Source organism: Pongo pygmaeus, chromosome 10, assembly GCF_028885625.2.
Source record: "Pongo pygmaeus isolate AG05252 chromosome 10, NHGRI_mPonPyg2-v2.0_pri, whole genome shotgun sequence".
Classification (NCBI taxonomy): Eukaryota; Metazoa; Chordata; class Mammalia; order Primates; family Hominidae; genus Pongo; species Pongo pygmaeus.
In genome coordinates, this window is record NC_072383.2 from 100,746,669 (window position 1) to 100,765,307 (window position 18,639).

An 18,639-nucleotide genomic window follows, 5' to 3' on the forward strand; every position below is an offset into this window, starting at 1 on the left:
CTTATCTTCACTGTTTGGACTTAAAAGGTAATGAAGTTTCAAACTAGGTTTAGGAGCATCTTCAGCTACAGAAGGCGAGATATAAAGTATTTATTTATTTTATTAAACTTACTCCACTATCTTTCTATGGTACTTTCTCCATATCATAAAAACTTTGGAGACCTGTATTATTGGGAAGATTGCTCAGCTACAACAGAGACTAAGTGAGGCACTGACTTCATCAAGTGATTTTTGGTGACCAAGCAGCAATAAATGTGCCTAATATAAACCTTCTTTTCCTCCAGTTCACAGGCACAGCATTTAAATCAATTTTAAGTGGTTTTAAAATGTAGCAGAGGTTTCACTTTTTAGGTATTTTTTCTTTATCAGATATAACTTCCAAAAGATTTTTCTTTATTACTCATATTCAGGTGTTTTTCCAAATTATGAATCATCTACTATACTTATTTATTAATTGATACTTTAGTGAGTTAGAGTGAACTGCTTGCATCTTCATTTACCCAGAGGTGACCACTAGTAATATTTTTATATAAGTTACAGATATTTAATTTCCTAAGAAAACCACAGCCTTGTCTGTTAAGCTTGGAGTGAAGTAGACAGAGGAGAGGGCAGGAAGCACTTTTCTCACACTCAAGCTCAACATCATGTCCAGAGGAAATAGGACAGAAACCTTCTTTCCCAGTGGGGGGGCTATTTCCTAAGGGAAAGCAGGGAAGGGAGTGTTCCCCTCAATGGCTTTATTTTCTGTTTTTAATCTTGTTCGTCAGATGGAATTTTATGATTCAGGAATTATCAGTGTCACCTATGAGTTATTAATAGAATAGCAAGTTATTTTGACCAGTGAGGTAGAGGAAAAGGAAACGATAAGAGTAACTGCTCACTTTATGGGACAAGGAGATGAGGTCAGAGGAGAGTAAAAATAATCCATGTGAAAGATTATGTAAAAGTTAACTAGATAGGAATTATTCTACTCCTATCCCCAAATAACTTTTGTAGGGTAATCCTAATTCCTTAACTTAAAAATAAGGACAAAATTATGGTAGAAAACTAGCTTAAGCCTTAGAAAACCAGAGAAGTGTGTTTTATCTTTCATTTCCATATTTATCTTCACCCTTTGCTTTTTCAAGCTGTGGATGAAAACTCCACCACCTTTAGAGGTTCTGGCTTATCCTAATAATTTGAAACTTTCCTTATTTTGGTTTCTAAGCTATCAATTCATTTTCAGCTTAACCTATTCTGGAGCTTGGTACTGAGACTGCAGAGAAGGGAGGTAAGAAAACATTAACATTTCTAAAGTTTGGAAGTGAACATTGACATATTCCTTTATGGTTCAAGTGCAATGTTATAACTCTTCAATGGTGATTTAGTAACTTGTCACATCTGTGATTTTCATGTGTTTATTCTGCTTTTTTATTTGGAGTGCCAGAGAGTTTTGCTTGGGTCCTTCAACAATTGTCTTGGTCTGATACCTGGCAACACAACATAATAATCAATCTGGGTTTGTACTTTTCATTGGAATGCTGAAAATGTACAGTTTGGCAAAGATTGGAAGGGCAATTCTATGGAACTACACCAACTGAAGTCATTGGCCACATGAAGATGGCCAGATCTTCCACCAGAAACAGACAAATGATGAGTTTTGAGGTTCAATGAAGTGGTCACTCTCATAATTATGGCAAATTTATGAACTCTGAAAACAGTTCAATTGCATGGCCTTCTTGGATTTTTGTACAGCTTGAATGACAGACTTGTAGACTCTGAAGCTGATGGTGACAGAGAAGAGAGCCATGTTCACCAATAAGAAGCCACAGTGATGATGCTGAAATCTCCAGGGAAAGTAGCATGATCCATGTGGGGTGAAGACAAACTCAGATTTCTTCACTTTTTCCCAGGAAACCAGACAGTGTATTACACAGAAAGCTGAAGAACAGGCTCCCAGGCAGCCCCTTTATCACACCTCCTTCCCCTGTTGCTGGGCATGGAGTGTTTGTCCCTCAAGGACAAAGAGGAATTAGATGAAATTGAGTGGCCTCCAATAGCTTTACCATGGACTTTTTCAGCAAGGACAATAGGAAAAGAAACAATAAAATAATTACGCCATTGGTTCTCCCAAGTCCCTTCACTCTTTCCCTCCATGCTTAGATGCCAACTACTAGTAATGTCTTGAGCTGACCTTCTAGATTTTATTATTTTATATACCATTTTGAACCTTTCTTGCTTAATATTTCATTTAAAAATCTCTTCGGCCATTGTATTATTCCTCATCAAAAATGTTCTCCAAATGTTTTATTTCCAATTGTCTCTCTACCCTTGCTCCAATCCCATTCCACACAGGTAGCTATCAGCAATATTTTGACTTCAATTATTTTATATGCTAACTGGAATTATAGACTGTGATAACTGGAAGAGACCTTGGAGATCATCTTTCCATCTTTCCCTACCTTCTTTCACTGTCCTACCACTGCAGGCTTCCAGAAGATATATAGACAGGCTAAATGCCCCACCCTAAATCCCGCCTCAGCTAGGAATTGACATGGGACTAGAACCCAGGTCTTTTCATTGCTAGTTAAGGGACCTCACCAACCTCATTCCACAATTTTATATTTTTAGTTTGCTGGATGTCCTAAAGAAGTAGTTTCTGTAAGATGGATTTGAGTGGTTTATGGCCGGATTGAATTTACAAGGTGACCATCCATTTTTGAAGGAAAAACAAACACACTTCTAACCAAATAGAAATGACTGTATTCATCTATTCTGTCCCTCCTTTGGCCTCCATGACTGGTCCCACAGGACCAGCATTCTGCTTTCCTGGAGCAGCTTTGTTGTACTAAGATTGTCCTTAGATCCATCTATCACATGGTAACGTTGGCCTTCTTTTCTCTTTTTTTGGTCACTTGCTTTGGGCATTGGCACAGCTCTCCGTGCTTTTGCTTCAAATGTTTCTAGAAAGATGGAACTTAAACCAGCTGGCTGTTGTAGTTGCTGATCTTCTGGGTATCTTCTAAATATTCCACATAAAACCAGGATTTTCTCCTGATAGAGACATCGTGTTTTTTTATTCATGTGCCCTCAACTGAGATTTATAGTTTGATCAGTAAATTCTTACTTACCTTAAACTCTAGGCTGGCCTTTTTCTTTATATTTATATATCTATATCTAGATCTAGATCTATCTATCTATATATATATTTATAGATTTTTTTCTTTATATTTTTAAGCAGACCCCTCCCTAGACTTTCACTCTAAGTTCAATTTGAACACCTCTCACACCTTCTTTTATAAACATAAAATGCACACTTTCACAAAATAACACTAATAAAAACCTTCAGATCTCATTCTACCTCCACCCCCTAACCATTCTCAGAACTTCTCACTTACCTGGCTCACCTAGAAGTCGTAGGATCACTCTTTTCCACACTGGCCCAGATCTTTGGTCTTTGTTCAGGGTCCATAATGTTTTTTGAGTTATATTAAGCATGCTTACTTTAACTATAGTCAGTTCTCTGACACAGATAGAATTCATAGTGAGTTTTGGATAAGGTCTTTTGTTTTGTTTTGTTTTTTTGTCAAGGATCCAAATTGACCCAACTTGAATTTTTAAAGAAGAACATGTCAGGGGTGGATGCCAAAGAGGCCCACTCTGCAAATATATTTTGCAATTAACAGAGTTCAAGTGAGCTCTTCTGAGTTTGGTGGTGACTGTTTTTGCTTGGGGATCTCTTTCTTTCACATAAGTCTCTGTCTATTGTTTCCCTTTGTGTGTGCTTTTGTGTGTGCTGTGGGACATGATAAACAAGTATCATTTTGTTTCATGTAATTACAGAATCACGCTTTTATGTTTACCTTTCATATCCACTTTAAGGATAGAATCTGTTTTACAATTGGGACTGCTTCTATGACCAATTCTGTAGTGTTGCCTTCAGTTCAGGCACAAGCCTCTGAAACCTTAATCGCAAACAGATGCTGTTCTGAATCAAGAGTTTCCCTCTTTGGCTACTCAGCCTGAGCAATGAGCTGCCTAACTTGGATCCTACAGGCTTCTTGAAAAACTCCACAGGCTGCCTTACTAGCACACTGGTAACATGCAGAAGATTGATATTTTCCAGGCCCAAGCAAGTCTTTGAAATAATACCTAGCAGTTGTAGAGAGCTATTTATTTTCCCCTCCTCCCAGAAGTGTTTTCACATACATGATCTCATTTTATCCTTCAAATAGTCCTTGGAGTTAAGTAGGAAAAGCAGTATTTTCCCCTAGGAACCTGAGGTCCAGAGATGTTAAGTAACTTGCTCAAGGTCACACAATTAGCCTTGACTCATAGTCTGGTATTCTTTCCACCAAAATGACACTAGTATTTACTTTGTCTTGTTTCAAAGTTGTTCAAAGTCTTTTAGGTGCTGGTTGGATCCAAGCTGTCATTCTTATAGCTCAGATTTAAATTAAATTTGTAACATCTTTTAGTGTTTCATGTGTTTTTTTTCCCCCCTAGGCCTTAAGATATGTCTAAAGTGGTAATTTTGTGGGGCCTTAAAAATTATTTGGGAGAGAGAACCTTTATAAATAAAAGTTGAAGGAAAAAAATTATTTGGGGAGCTTGTTCAGTAGATCATGGTTCAATAGAGCAAAGATGCAGTCGTAAATTTGGCATTCTATAAACGAAAACCACCCATGTGATTCTGAATTAGGAGGTCTGTGTAATCACTGTTCTCAGAGCTAAAGTAAGCAAGGCATGTAAGATGTCTGAGGCTCACTTTCCTTATTTAAAAAACAAAGGCAAGACTAGAATCAATTAGTAAATTGTCTCCAGAAATTAACATAGATTCTAATCTCCCGTAAACTTAACAGCTCGCATCAGCATTCTTATGATGGAAGAAACAGTATTTGTCTGAAAAAATACCTTGGAGGTAGAAAGTCCCCCACAAGGGACTGGGTTTTCTGGAGAGGGAGGGAGGAAGAATAGAGGAGAATTTATTGAAAGACATGAAGTTGGGAACTCTGTAGGTTAAGGACCAACAGAGAAATCCCTAGGAGTGGATGGCCAGAAAGGACTCTGGAGAAAGAGGGATGATTGGTATAGAGTTTTTAAATGTTTGCTCTGTGATCTTCATGTAGTCAGTAAAATCTATATTTTGTGCAACTGGTAACTTTCCTATAGGAATTCGTGAAGAGGCTGAGCTTTGCTTTCAGAATGACATAATGCAGAACTGAGAAGAGATAATGAGAATATAGATCTTGGGTATTTGCAGAAGTCTTGGGGACAGCTTTGGATTTCTGCAAACTAGAACTGAAAGCTTAAATCAACTTCACTTAACTATCCTTGGGATCAATGTGATCCAGGTGACATCTGGGGTAATATATGACAATGAGCATGAAGATCTAGAAAATATTATTTTAAAAATACTCTTATGGCTTTAGAACAGGGGTCTCTGGTACCCCACAGAGGTACCAGTCTGTGGTCTCTTAAGAACCAGGATGTACAGCAGAAGATGAGCTATAGGCAAGTGAATGAAGCTTCATCTCTTCTCCTCATCACTCACAGTACAGCCTGAGATCTGCCTCCTGTCAGATCAGTGGCAGCATTAGATTCTCATAGGAGTGTAAATCCTAGTGTGAACTGTGCATGCAAGGGATCTAGGTTGTGTGCTCCTTCTGATAATCTAATGCCTGATGATCTGTCACTGTCTCCAGTCACCCTCAGTTAAGACCGTCTAGTTGCAGGAAAACAAGCTCAGGGCTCCTACTGATTCTACATTATGGTGAGTTGTATAATTATTTCATTATACATTACAATGTAGCAATAATAAAGTGCGCAATAAATGCAATGCATTTGAGTCATCCTAAAACTGTCTTCCTTCCACTGGACCATGGAAAAATTGTCCTCCATGAAACCAGTCCCTGGTCCCCAAATGGTTGGAAACTGCTGCTTTAGAGAAACTAGGATAAGATTAGATATCTCATAATAAAGGTGCACATCAAGAAAGTGAATGTGAACAAAGATGTCTGCAAACAGAGTACATGAAGATCAAGAACCTTGAGATGCAGTTCCAGCTTTGGCCCAGTTTGCAGAATGATTTTAACTCAGTTTTAATGTGTTTGTTCCCTTTCCCATGTAATTTATAATGGTAGTTCACATGGACTGTTGATGCTTGTACTCTAGCAGCCAGAACCAGAAAACTTGGAATTTTCTACATCTGGAAATATTTACCTCGGGATCTTGAGAAAGAGTTCTTGGTCTGAAGAAGCAGAGGATGGGGAGGAGCAAGGCAGAGAACAACAGAACCAAAGTGTTAATTCCAATTTAGTAAAGAACAGACATTTTACATGAATGCAAGGAACAGAAATGTCCTGTTTTCAGAGAAATAGGCATCCAGATATGTTGTCTTAAAGATACTAGGATACTAGACTAGGATACTAGAGAGTTGCAAATTTAGAGGACAACAAGATTCTACTGGAATGCTTATGTTGGATGGTTTCAATCCTTTCAGTAAAAAAAGGGAATTAGCATTATCTGCTGAAAAGTAAGGGTTGGGATTGTAGAAGTTTGTGGCCTTCAAAAGAGGTCTGAACTAGTTTTGGAAGAATGAAGCTAGGGAGGCAGTGATAAATTAATGACAGGACCTGCCCATGAGTGGCTAGGGCCAAAGAGTTCCTGTACTATCTTATATAAACTGCTAAAATAAAAACTCCTTCTAGCTTCTTACTGTCAATGAAATTCAATTCCCTTTGAGAATACTGCTTACATGGTTTCTTATTCTTACCACCCCCCACCCCCCCACCCCGCCCCACTCCACCACACTCCACCACAGTGATGGAACCAGGAGAGAAAAGCAGAGAAAATACCAATATTCCTCTGGTGTTCTCTTTCAATTATTCTTGCAATTACCGAATATTTGTTGAGTAGCTACTAGTCTAGGTGTTCTGGTCTAGGTGCTGGAAGAAGCTTATTTTAACTCTTTTGATAAGAATACCTCTTTTGAAGCCTATGCTGTATAAAAATACCACCTCTTCTTTTTGCCATCCTTTACCAAATTGCACATTTGTTGAAGGTATTGATGCTTGTCCTTCAAGTCTGGATTATGGATATGAGTTGAGTGGAGCATTCTTTGAGCTGTCCCTCTGCTCTTCAGATGATTGAGACCATACCCTAAATCTCTTTTCATTAAGCCATTGCATACAACTGAAAAGATTTATTGGATATCACAATCTTGCTCTGGGACATTTTAACCTATTCAGCAAATTTAACTATGAGTGTAATGGCCATACCCTTGTTTTGATCTTTGCCTCAAGGTTGAGTCTTGATCAGCGTTTGTTGCTCAGTTGTTTATTTTACCTTATGGGATTGAAAAGCAGTTGCTTTCTCTAACCCTGTTAAGTCCCCAAATTCCTGGACTTTTTCCCTTTTATTACTGATTGCATATTGGTCGATCCTTTTCTAAGTACATTTCTTCCTTCTAATACCTTGCTATATTCGTTTTCTGGAGCTGATGTTACAAAGTCACAGAAACTGGGTGGCCTAAACACTAGAAATTTATTGTCTCCCATTTCTGGAAACTAGAAGTCTGAGATTAAGGTATCAGCAGAGTGGATTTCTTCTGAGGGCTATAAGGGATAATCTATCTGTTCTAAGCCTCTTTTCTAGCTTTTGGTGGTTTACTGACAATCTTTGCTGTCTCTTGACCGGTGGATGAATCTCCCTATTTCTGCCTATTTCTGCCTTCAACTTCACTTGGCACTCTCCCTGTATGCATGCCTCTGGGTCCAAATTTCCCCTTTGTATAATGATATCGATTATATTAGGACTTCCTTTAAACTAATTATCTGTATGTCCAATTCTGGTGTACTGGGTATTAAGGATGACAGTATATCTTTTTTGAGGAGCTGGGAGGACACAGTTTAATCCGTGATACTTACCAAATACAGCCAACAGCAACTACGACATGCTACTGAGTTTCTGTTTTCTAACCTTTCTTTCCTAGGGTTACAAGTTAGTTGAGTATATGATTTGCCTTCCAAGTTACCTCAAGCAAAAGTTTTAAAAAATGTTACCAGTTTTAGCCCTTTCTAAATTTTATCACCACCCAAATACAGGTTCCTAAGCCAATGCCACATATTCTTTCACATTCCAATTTGTGGTTCTGGAGACACCAAAAAATTAACATAATATTCACAATAGTTGCCCATGGAGGCTGGAAAACATTTGCAATATTAGACTACAAATATTACTCTTAAATTTATAAATAGTCCATTTGTACTCTTGCTATCTCCCTGCAAATGTTAGAGGAGGTGTTTCTGACTCCAGATACTTTTTTGACTGCACCAGTTATTTTAATTTCTTTCTTGCTTGCTTGCTTTCTTGCTTTCTTTCTCTTTTTTTGTTTCTGTAGTTTTGTACCTGTACTGTACTTGTAGGATTGTTTTGAAGAGAGAGGAAGTATTACAATTAGTCCTATGTTCAAAGAGGTAAAAGCAACTAGACAAGAGAAGTGGCAGCACAGAAAAGCAGTAGAAATATAGAACCAATTTTCTGAGCATACAGAGAAAGAACAAATGACTTGTTTAAAAGGGTCCTTTTTTAAAATTATACTTTAAGTTCTGGGATGTTTGTGCAGAATGTGCAAGTTTGTTACATAGGTATACACGTGCCATGGTGGTTTGCTGCACCCATCAACCCATCATCTACATTAGATATTCCTCCTAATGCTATCCCTCCCCTAGCCCCCCACCCCCTGACAGGTCCTGGTGTGTGATGTTCCCCTTCGTGTGTCCATGTGTTCTCATTGTTCAATTCCCACTTATGAGTGAAAACATACAGTGTTTGGTTTTCTGTTCCTGTGTTAGTTTGCTGAGGATGATGGTTTCCAGCTTCATCCATGTCCCTGGAAAGGACATGAACTCATACTTTTTTATGGCTGCATAGTATTCCATGGTGTATATGTGCCACATTTTCTTTATCCAGTCTATCACTGATGGGCATTTGGGTGGTTCCAAGTCTGCTGTTGTGAACAGTGCTGCAATAAACATACGTGTGCCTCTATCTATTTCAGTTCTGCTCTGATCTTAGTTATTTCTTGCCTTCTGCTAGCTTTTGAATTTGTTTGCTCTTGCTTCTCTAGTTATTTTAATTGTGATGTTAGGGTGTTGATTTTAGATCTTTCCTGCTTTCTTTTGTGGGCATTTAGTGCTATAATTTTACACACTGCTTTCAATGTGTCCCAGAGATTCTGGCATTGTGTCTTTGTTCTCACTGGTTTCAAAGAACATCTTTATTTCTGCCTTCATTTCGTTATTTACCCAGTAGTTATTCATGAGCAGGTTGTTCAGTTTCCATGTAGTTGTGTGGTTTTGAGTGAGCTTCTTAATCCTGAGTTCTAATTTGATTGCACTGTGGTCTGAGAGACAGTTTGTTACAATTTCTGTTCTTTTACATTTGCTGAGGAGTGCTTTACTTCCAACTATGTGGTCAGTTTTTGGAATAAGTGCGATGTGGTGCTAAGAAGAATGTATATTCTGTTGATTTGGAGTGGAGAGTTCTGTAGATATCTATTAAGTCTGCATAGTGCAGAGCTGAGTTCAAGTCCTGGATATCCTTGTTAAACTTCTATCTCATTGATCTGTCTAATATTGACAGTGGGGTGTTAAAGTCTCCCAATATTATTGTTTGGGAGTCTTAAGTCTCTTTGTAGGTCTCTAAGGACTTGCTTTATGAATCTGGGTGCTCCTGTATTGGGTGCATATATATTTAGGATAGTTAGCTCTTCATGTTGAATTGATCCCTTTACCATTATGTAATGGCCTTCTTTGTCTCTTTTGATCTTTGTTGGTTTAAAGTCTGTTTTATCGGAGACCAGGATTGCAACCCCTGCTTTTTTTTGCTTTCCATTTGCTTGGTAGGTCTTCCTCCATCCGTTTATTTTGAGTTTAGCAAGACTAATAAAGAAAAAAAGAGAGAAGAATCAAATAGACGCAATAAAAAATAGTAAAGGGGATATCACCACCGATCGCACAGAAATACAAACTACCATCAGAGAATACTATAAACACCTCTATGCAAATAAACTAGAAAATCTAGAAGAAATGGATAAATTCCTGAACACATACACCCTCCGAAGACTAAACCAGGAAGAAGTTGAATCTCTGAATAGACCAATAACAGGCTCTGAAATTGAGGCAATAATTAGCCCACCAACCAAAAAAACTCCAAGACCAGATGGATTCACAGTCAAATTCTACCAGAGGTACAGAGAGGAGCTGGTACCATACCTTCTGAAACCATTCCGATCAATAGAAAAGAGAGAATCCTCCCTAACTCATTTTATGAGGCTAGCATCATCCTGAACAAAGCCTGGGAGGGACACAACAACAAAAAAGAGAATTTTAGACCAATATCCCTGAAGAACGTCGTTGTGAAAATCCTCATAAAATACTGGCAAACCGAATCCAGCAGCATATCAAAAAGCTTATCCACCAAAATCAAGTTAGCTTCATCCCTGGGATGCAAAGCTGGTTCATCATACACAAATGAGTAAATGTAATCCATTATATAAACAGAACCAGTGACAAAAACTACATGATTATCTCAATAGATGCAGAAAAGGCCTTTGACAAAATTCAACAACCCTTCATGCTAAAAACTCACAATAAACTAGGTATTGATAGAATGTATCTCAAAATAATAAGAGCTATTTATGACAAACCCACAGCCAATATCATACTGAATGCGCAAAAACTGGAAGCATTCCCTTTGAAAACTGGCTCAAGACAGGGATGACCTCTGTCTCCACTCCTATTCAACATAGTGTTGGAAGTTGTGGCCAGTGCAATCAGGCAAGAGAAAGAAATAAAGGGTATTCAATTAGGAAAAGAGGAAGTCAAATTGTCCCTGTTTGCAGATGACATGATTGTATATTTAGAAAACCCCATCGTCTCAGCCCACAATCTCCTTAAGGTGATAAGCAATTTCAGCAAAGTCTCAGGATACAAAATCAATGTGCAAAAATCACAAGCATTCTTATACACCAATAACAGACAAATAGAGAGGCAAATCATGAGTGAACTCCCATTCACAATTGCTACAAAGAGAATAAAATACCTAGGAATCCAACTTACAAGGGATGTGAAGGACCTCTTCAAGGAGAACTACAAACCACTGCTCAATGAAATAAAAGAGGATACAAAGAAATGGAAGAACATTCCATGCTCATGGGTAGGAAGAATCAATATCATGAAAATGGCCATACTGCCCAAGGTAATTTATAGATTCAGTGCCATCCCCCTCAAGCTACCAATGCCTTTCTTCCCAGAATTGGAAAAAAATACTTTAAAGTTCATATGGAACCAAAAAAGAGCCCGCATTGCCAAGACAATCCTACGCAAAAAGAACAAAGCTGGAAGCATCATGCTACCTGACTTCAAACTATACTACAAGGCTACAGTAACCAAAACAGTATGGCACTGGTACCAAAACAGAGATATAGATCAATGAAACAGAACAGAGGCCTCAGAAATAACACCACACATCTACAACCATCTGATCTTTGACAAACCTGACAAAAGAAATGGGGAAAGGATTCCCTATTTAATAAATGGTGCTGGGAAAACTGGCTAGCCATATGTAGAAAGCTGAAACTGGATCCCTTCCTTACACCTTATACAAAAATTAATTCAAGATGGATTAAAGATTTAAATGTTAGACCTAAAACCATAAAAACCCTAGAAGAAAACCTAGGCAATACCATTCAGGACATAGGCATGGGCAAGGACTTCATGACTAAAACACCAAAAGCAATGGCAACAAAAGCCAAAATGGGATCTATTTAAACTAAAGAGCTTCTGCACAGCAAAAGTACTGCCATCAGAGTGAACATGGAATGTACAGAATGGGAGAAAATTTTTGCAATCTACCCATCTGACAAAGGGCTAATATCCAGAATCTACAAAGAACTTAAACAAATTTATGAGAAAAAAATCAAACAACCCCATCAAAAAGTGGGCAAAGGATATGAACAGCCACTTTTCAAAAGAAGACGTTTATGCAGCCAACAGACATGAAAAAATGCTCATCATCACTGGTCATCAGAGAAATGCAAATCAAAACCACAGTGAGATACCATCTCACACCAGTTAGAATGGCGTTGATTAAAAAGTCAGGAAACAACAGGTGCTGGAGAGGATGTGGAGAAATAGGAACACTTTTACATTGTTGTTGGGAACATAAACTAGTTCAACCATTGTGGAAGACAGTGTGGCAATGCCTCAAGGATCTAAAACTAGAAATACCATTTGACCCGGCGATCCTATTACTGTGTATATACTCAAAGGATTATAAATCATGCTACTATACAGACACATGCACACGTATGTTTATTGCAGCACTATTCACAATAGCAAAGATTTGGATCCAACCCACATGTCCATTGATGATAGACTGGATTAAGAAAATGTGGCATATATACATCACGGAATACTATGCAGCCATAAAAAAGGATGAGTTCATGTCCTTTGTAGGGACATGGATGAAGCTGGAAACCATCATTCTGAGTAAACTGTCACAAGGACAGAAAACTAAACACTGCATGTTCTCACTGATAGTGGAAATTGAACAATGAGAACACTTGGACAGAGGGCAGGGAACATGACACACTGGGGCCTGTCATGGGGTGGAGGGATGGTGGAGGGATAGCATTAGGAGAAATACGTAATGTAAATGATGAGTTAATGGTGCAGCAAACCAAGATGGCACATGTGTACATATGTAACAAACCTACACCTTGTGCACATGTACCCTAGAACTTAAAGTATAATAATAAAAAATAAAAATTAAAAAAATTTAAAAAAGAAAATAAAAATAAGAAACCATATGTTTGCATGTGTCATTATAGTAGAATGATTTATATTTCAGTTGCTTTCTAATGCATTGTGTCCCAATAGATTAGTTCACATTTGGCTCTGTTTTTCCTCTATTTATTCTGGGCTCCATAATCTATTACTTGAGCTTGTCCTTCTCCATCACCCTTAATACTCTCACTTTCTGTTTCTCTGCTCTGCTTGGCCTGAAAAATGCCAGCAGCAAACTATATCTGATCATTGTCATCCTCCTCTGACATGCAACACTATTAAGGATTTATGAAGGAAATACGTAGTAAGCTCCTACAACTTTATGATGTTTAGTTCAACTGTGTTCTCAACACTGCTAGGGAGTCTTGCAAGAGTTACCTCACTCTCTCTCTTTTCTCTTTATGGATATGCTGTATAAGCATAAGACACCTCTTAAAGGATAACCTTGTTTTTGTTATTTATTCAACTATGGGAAATCTGATCTAGTCAGTAATTTTTCAGTGGTTACTTTTAGCTTCTGTAACATTCTTACTACCTGCATCCATTTGTTCCATTTTCCTTTCTGTTTCAACATCCCTCCTCATGTTCAATTCAGTCCTTTGCCAAGGTGTTCTATCCTACCTTCTCCACCTCTTTAGGAGCCTTACTCCAGCAAATGCCTCCTCTTATCCTTCATTTTAAACTCTGACTCTTGATTGGCTCTTTCACCTGAGCATACTCATTGCTCAGTTTGTTTCTATCTAAAAAATCATTTTTAGACTTTATACCTTTATTGTCTTTGTAAATATCTTTATATATATTTTCTTATGACCTCCCCTCCCTCCTTCTTTCTTCCCCTCTCCCATTGAAAACCAACAGGATAGTATTTGGAGAGTTTTGTTTCCCTGGGATTGACAAATCTCACAGCTAAGAATAAAAGCCATGAAATATCTAATATTCTAAGTTCGGAGAACCACTAGGTTACCTCCTGGACAATAAAATTTCAATGTATGAGCAACAAACAATCATGCTAGGATGTAAAATGATTAAAATGTCACTTTCTGAGTATTAGACAATTCATATGGTTTTTAACAAAGTGGCTTTATATCCATTGTAATGCCTCTTTTAGCATCAACATTCAGAAATTCACATTCAATTTTTTGGACACTTCATGAGATTTTGAAACTACTCTTTATTCTGAGAATCTGTTAATTGTATTTAGAATGGACCTTGATAGTTTTCCTGCTCATAATTTTGGTAAAACTGTATTGCATTTTTAGGAAGTAAATATCAAATGTTCCTATATAAACTTTGACTAGAAAATGATGTATGGAGAGATTCACACATCTATAAAGTTTGGTTATTTAAATCCAAGAGATGTTTTGTCATGAATATCTTAACTACAGAGACATGGAGCTGCTTGGATAGAACAAACTCTGTGCTTTAATGGTTGTATAGTATTCTTTTCCTATGTATATCTGTAATTTTACTTCTGTTTAGCCATTTTCTTCTTTTTATTATGTATAAATTTTTTATTTCTGTAGCTTTTGTGGTACAAGGTTTTATTTCATGGATGAATTGTATAGCGGTGAAGTCTGAGATTTTAGTGCACCTGTCACCCAAGTAGTGTACATTGTATCCAATATGTAGCTTTCTATCCCTCACTCTTGGCCCCTTCTGAGTTTCTAAAGTCCATTATACCACTTGGTATGCCATTACATACTCATAGCTTAGATCCTACTTATAAGTGAAAACATATGGTATTTCGTTTTCCAATCCTGAGTCACTTTACTTAGAATAATGGCCTTGAGCTCCATCCAAGTTGCTGCAAAAAAAACCCCATTATTTCATTCTTTTTTAATGGCTGAGTAGTATTCCATGGTGTATACATACTATGTTTTCTTAATCCACACATCAGTTCGTGGACACAGATTGGTTCCATATCTTTGCAATTGTGAATGAATTGTGTTGTGATAAACAGGCATGTGCACATCTCTTTTTGAAATAATGACTTATTTTCCTTTCGGTAGATACTCAGTAGTGGGATTGCTGGATTGAATGGTAGATCTACTTTTAGTTGTTTAAGAAATCTCCATACTGTTTTCCATAGAGGTTGTACTAGTTTACATTCCCAACAGCAGTTTAAAAGTTCCCTTTTCACCACATTTATGCCAACATTTGTTGTTTTTTGACTTTTTAATAATGGTCACTCTGGCTGGGTTAGATGGTATCTCATTATGGTTTTAATTTGCATTTCTCTAATCGTTAGTGATGTTGAGCATTTTTCATTTGTTTATTGGTCATTTGTATATCTTCTTTTGAGAAGTGTCTATTCATGTCATTTATCCACTTTTTGATGGGATATTTGTTTTTTTCTTGCTGATTTGCTTGAATTCCTTGTAGATTCTGGATATTAGTCCTTGGTCAGATGCATAGCTTGCAAATATTTTCTCCCATTATGTGGGTTGTCTGTTTACTCTGATGATTATTTCTTTTGCTATGCAGAGCATTTTAATTCAATTAGGGCCCATGTTTATTTATTTATTTATTTGCTTTTTTGTTCATTTAATTTTGGGGTCTTAGTCATAAATTATTTGTCGAGGCCAATGTCCAGAAGAGTTTTTCCCTAGGCTTTCTTCTAGAATTTTTAAGGTTTCATGTCTTAGATTATGTCTTTAATCTTGATTTGATTATTGTATGTGGTGAAAGATAGGGATCCAGTTTCATCCTTCTACATGTGGCTATCCAGTTTCCCAGCACCATTTACTGAATAGTGTGTTCTTTCTCCAATTTATATTTTTGCATGCTTTGTCCAAGATTAGTTGCTTGAAAGTATTTGGCTTTATTTCTGAGTTCCTTACACTGGTCCATTGGTTTGTATCTCTCCTTTTATATCAGTACCATGCTGTTTTGGTTACTATAGCCTTGTAGTATAATTTGAAGTTGGGTAATGTGATGCCTCCTAATTTGTTCTTTTTGTTTAGGATTGCTTTGGCTATCTGGGCTCTTTTATGGTTCCACATGAATTCTAGGATTGTTTCTTCTAATTCTGTGAAAAATGATGTTGGTATTTTGATAGGAATTGCATTGAAAATGTAGACTGCTTTGGGCAGTTTGGTCATTTTCATGATATTGATTCTTCTAATCCATGGGCATGGGGTGTAGTTCCATTCATTTGTGTCATCTATGATTTATTTCAGCAGTGTTTTCCAGTTCTCCTTGTAGAGGTCTTTCACCTCCACAGTTAGGTATATTCCTATGTGTTTTATTTATTTATTTTTGCAGAGATTGTAAAAGGGATTGAGTTCTTGATTTGATTTTCAGCTTGGTCATAAGAAGCAACAGTATACTTCCAGTCACCTCTGCTCCTTTATGTTATTATTGTCACACATTTAGTTCTACATATATTAGAAATTCCACACTACACTATTATTATTTTTGCTTTACATAGACAACAATCTTTTAAAGAAATGTTTAAAAAAAGAAAAAGTTATGTATTTATCTATATCTTTACCATTTATGGTGCTCTTATTCTTTGACATCAATACAATTTTCATCTGGTATTTTTTTTCTGTCTGAAAAACTTTAATATTCTTTAATACTAATCTTCTGTGATGGATCTCTCAACATTTATATGTCTCAGTGAAATATGCTAATTTTTAATTGTTTTTGAAGGATATTTTTACTATATATAAAATTTTAGATTGACAATTTTTTTTTTTCTTTTAGCAATTTAAAGATGTTATTTGATTGTCTTCTAGCTTGCATAGTTTACAATGAGAAGTCTTCAGGTACTCTTGTTTTTTGTTTCTCTGTTCATTATGTGTCTTTTTCCCCTCTGGTTGTTTTAAGATTTTCTTTTTATCATCAGTTTCTGGTAATTTATTTATGATATGCTTAGTTTGCTCCTGGATTTGACATTGCTTGCTTCTAGACCTCAGACAATTTCTTTTCTTGCTATGTGTGTGAGCCACCACACCTGACCGAGTGTCTTTATTTTATTGTCTTCCTTCAATAATTGTTGGGCTTTGTTTCAGCAGGTGGTTAATTCACTTGCAGATCTGGTTGACATTTTTGAGGACCATTTTAAAAACAGATATAGTGCATCTAGAATAGTAACTCTGGATCACTAGCATTTCTATTGTTTCTTTTCCTGTTAGTTTCAGTTGTTTCTATTTCCTTTTACACTGTATAATTTTTAATTGAATGATAAACATCACATATGAGAAAATCGTAGAGATAATTTGACCATCTTATAGATACCCCTTTTTGCTAAATTTTCAGACTCTAGACCCTGTGACACTAACGAATCAGCAAATGTATTCAGAGAAAAAGTGGGACAGAATTTTGTGTTTTATCTCAGTTCACTTCCTGGTTTTTGAAGAGCTTTATCTTTCAGGTCCTGACTGCCTTGATAGTTTTGAATGCTTTCAAACAGATGTTTTAATTTTATCCAACTTTTCTAGCTTTTCTTGTAGGGAGGTTTGATTCAATACAAGCTATTCCATGGAAATAGAAATTTTTTATATTAATTTTGAACCTAGGCATTTTATTAAATTATCTTGTCTGTAATTACTTTTTGTGTGTTTTCCAACTGTACAAATTATTTGCAAATGCTTCTTATTTTAGAATTTTGTATTTCTTAATTCACCAGATTAGTCTAATTGAATAGGTTAGTACTTTCAGAAAAATTTTAAATAATAGTTGTAAACAGGAAAAACTATATTACATTTATGTCACAAAGTTGTTGTGATGACTAAATTAAAACATGTAAAGTACCTAGAAAAGAATGATGGTAATGATGGTGATGATGATGATGGTGATGATGATGATGATGGATATCCTTGTGTTGTTTCTGACTGTAACGGGGATGTTCCTACAGTTTCCTCACTAAGAATTATGTTAAAGATACAAGGATACATTTACCTATTCTTTTTTTAATTAAGAATTTTCATCTCAAATCAATTTGAATTTTATCAAATGTCTTTGTAGCACATATGGAGAAGACCATATGATTTTTCATTTTGATTCATTAATATGGTGAATTATATTTATTTTCTCATATTGAATCAGAACTGTCTTGGTAGGAGCCCCATTTAATCAATTTGTGGTATTCTGTAAATATGCTGCTAGATTTTAATTTTAATAATTTATTTAAACTGTTTTGTATTACTACTCGTATGTGAAATTGATCTATAGTTTTTGGGCTGCTCATTTCAGGTTTTGGTGCTATTATGTTTTTATAACAAATATTTGATAAGTTGTTCTTTTTCAATGCTTTGACACTTTTAATTAGCACTCATGTCACTGGTTTGTAAAAGCTTGGGAGAATTTAGTTAATTAAACCCACTGGGCCTGGTACTTTTCTTTCTCTCTCTCTCTCTTTTTCTTTTTTTTGTAGAGTGATCTTAATTTTTTTTTTTTTTTTTTTTTATTACATAGACTATCTCTTTTGGGTCAGTTTTGGCAGTCTGTTTTCCCAGAAAACAATCTATGTCTTTCAAGATCCCAAGTTTATTTACATAGAATTGACTCAGTTGATTTTCTGTGTAGACATGATGTGCAAAATGTTGAAAACTTAGTTGGCATGGGCATTAATAACTCATAGCAGATGCTACAACCAACCACAATATATACCAAACACAAATATCTGATATGGTCATAATAGTGCCTATTGGCTAAGTATTAGTCATTGTATCTGTATTTATTCTCTGTTTGTATTATTTTCCCGTTCTCACTTCTTATTTTATGATTTTATTCTGTCCTTTTTTTGATTAGGTAAGCTAGTAATTTATCTATTTCATTATTTTAAACAGTATGCTCTTGGCTT

At 36.3% G+C, this 18,639-nt stretch overlaps 1 protein-coding gene across 1 annotated transcript in view; it reads right to left on the bottom strand.

Annotated features, from left to right (window-relative positions):
- Positions 1–3,516, bottom strand: part of PMCH (pro-melanin concentrating hormone) — a 41,904-nt gene extending 38,388 nt beyond the window's left edge. Inside the window, exon 1 of the mRNA XM_054445263.2 lies at positions 3,378–3,516. Within this exon, the coding sequence (XP_054301238.2) occupies positions 3,378–3,477 (100 nt within the window). The 5' untranslated portion in view covers positions 3,478–3,516. The remainder of the gene's footprint in view (positions 1–3,377) is intronic.
- Positions 3,517–18,639: the final 15,123 nt, after the last annotated feature.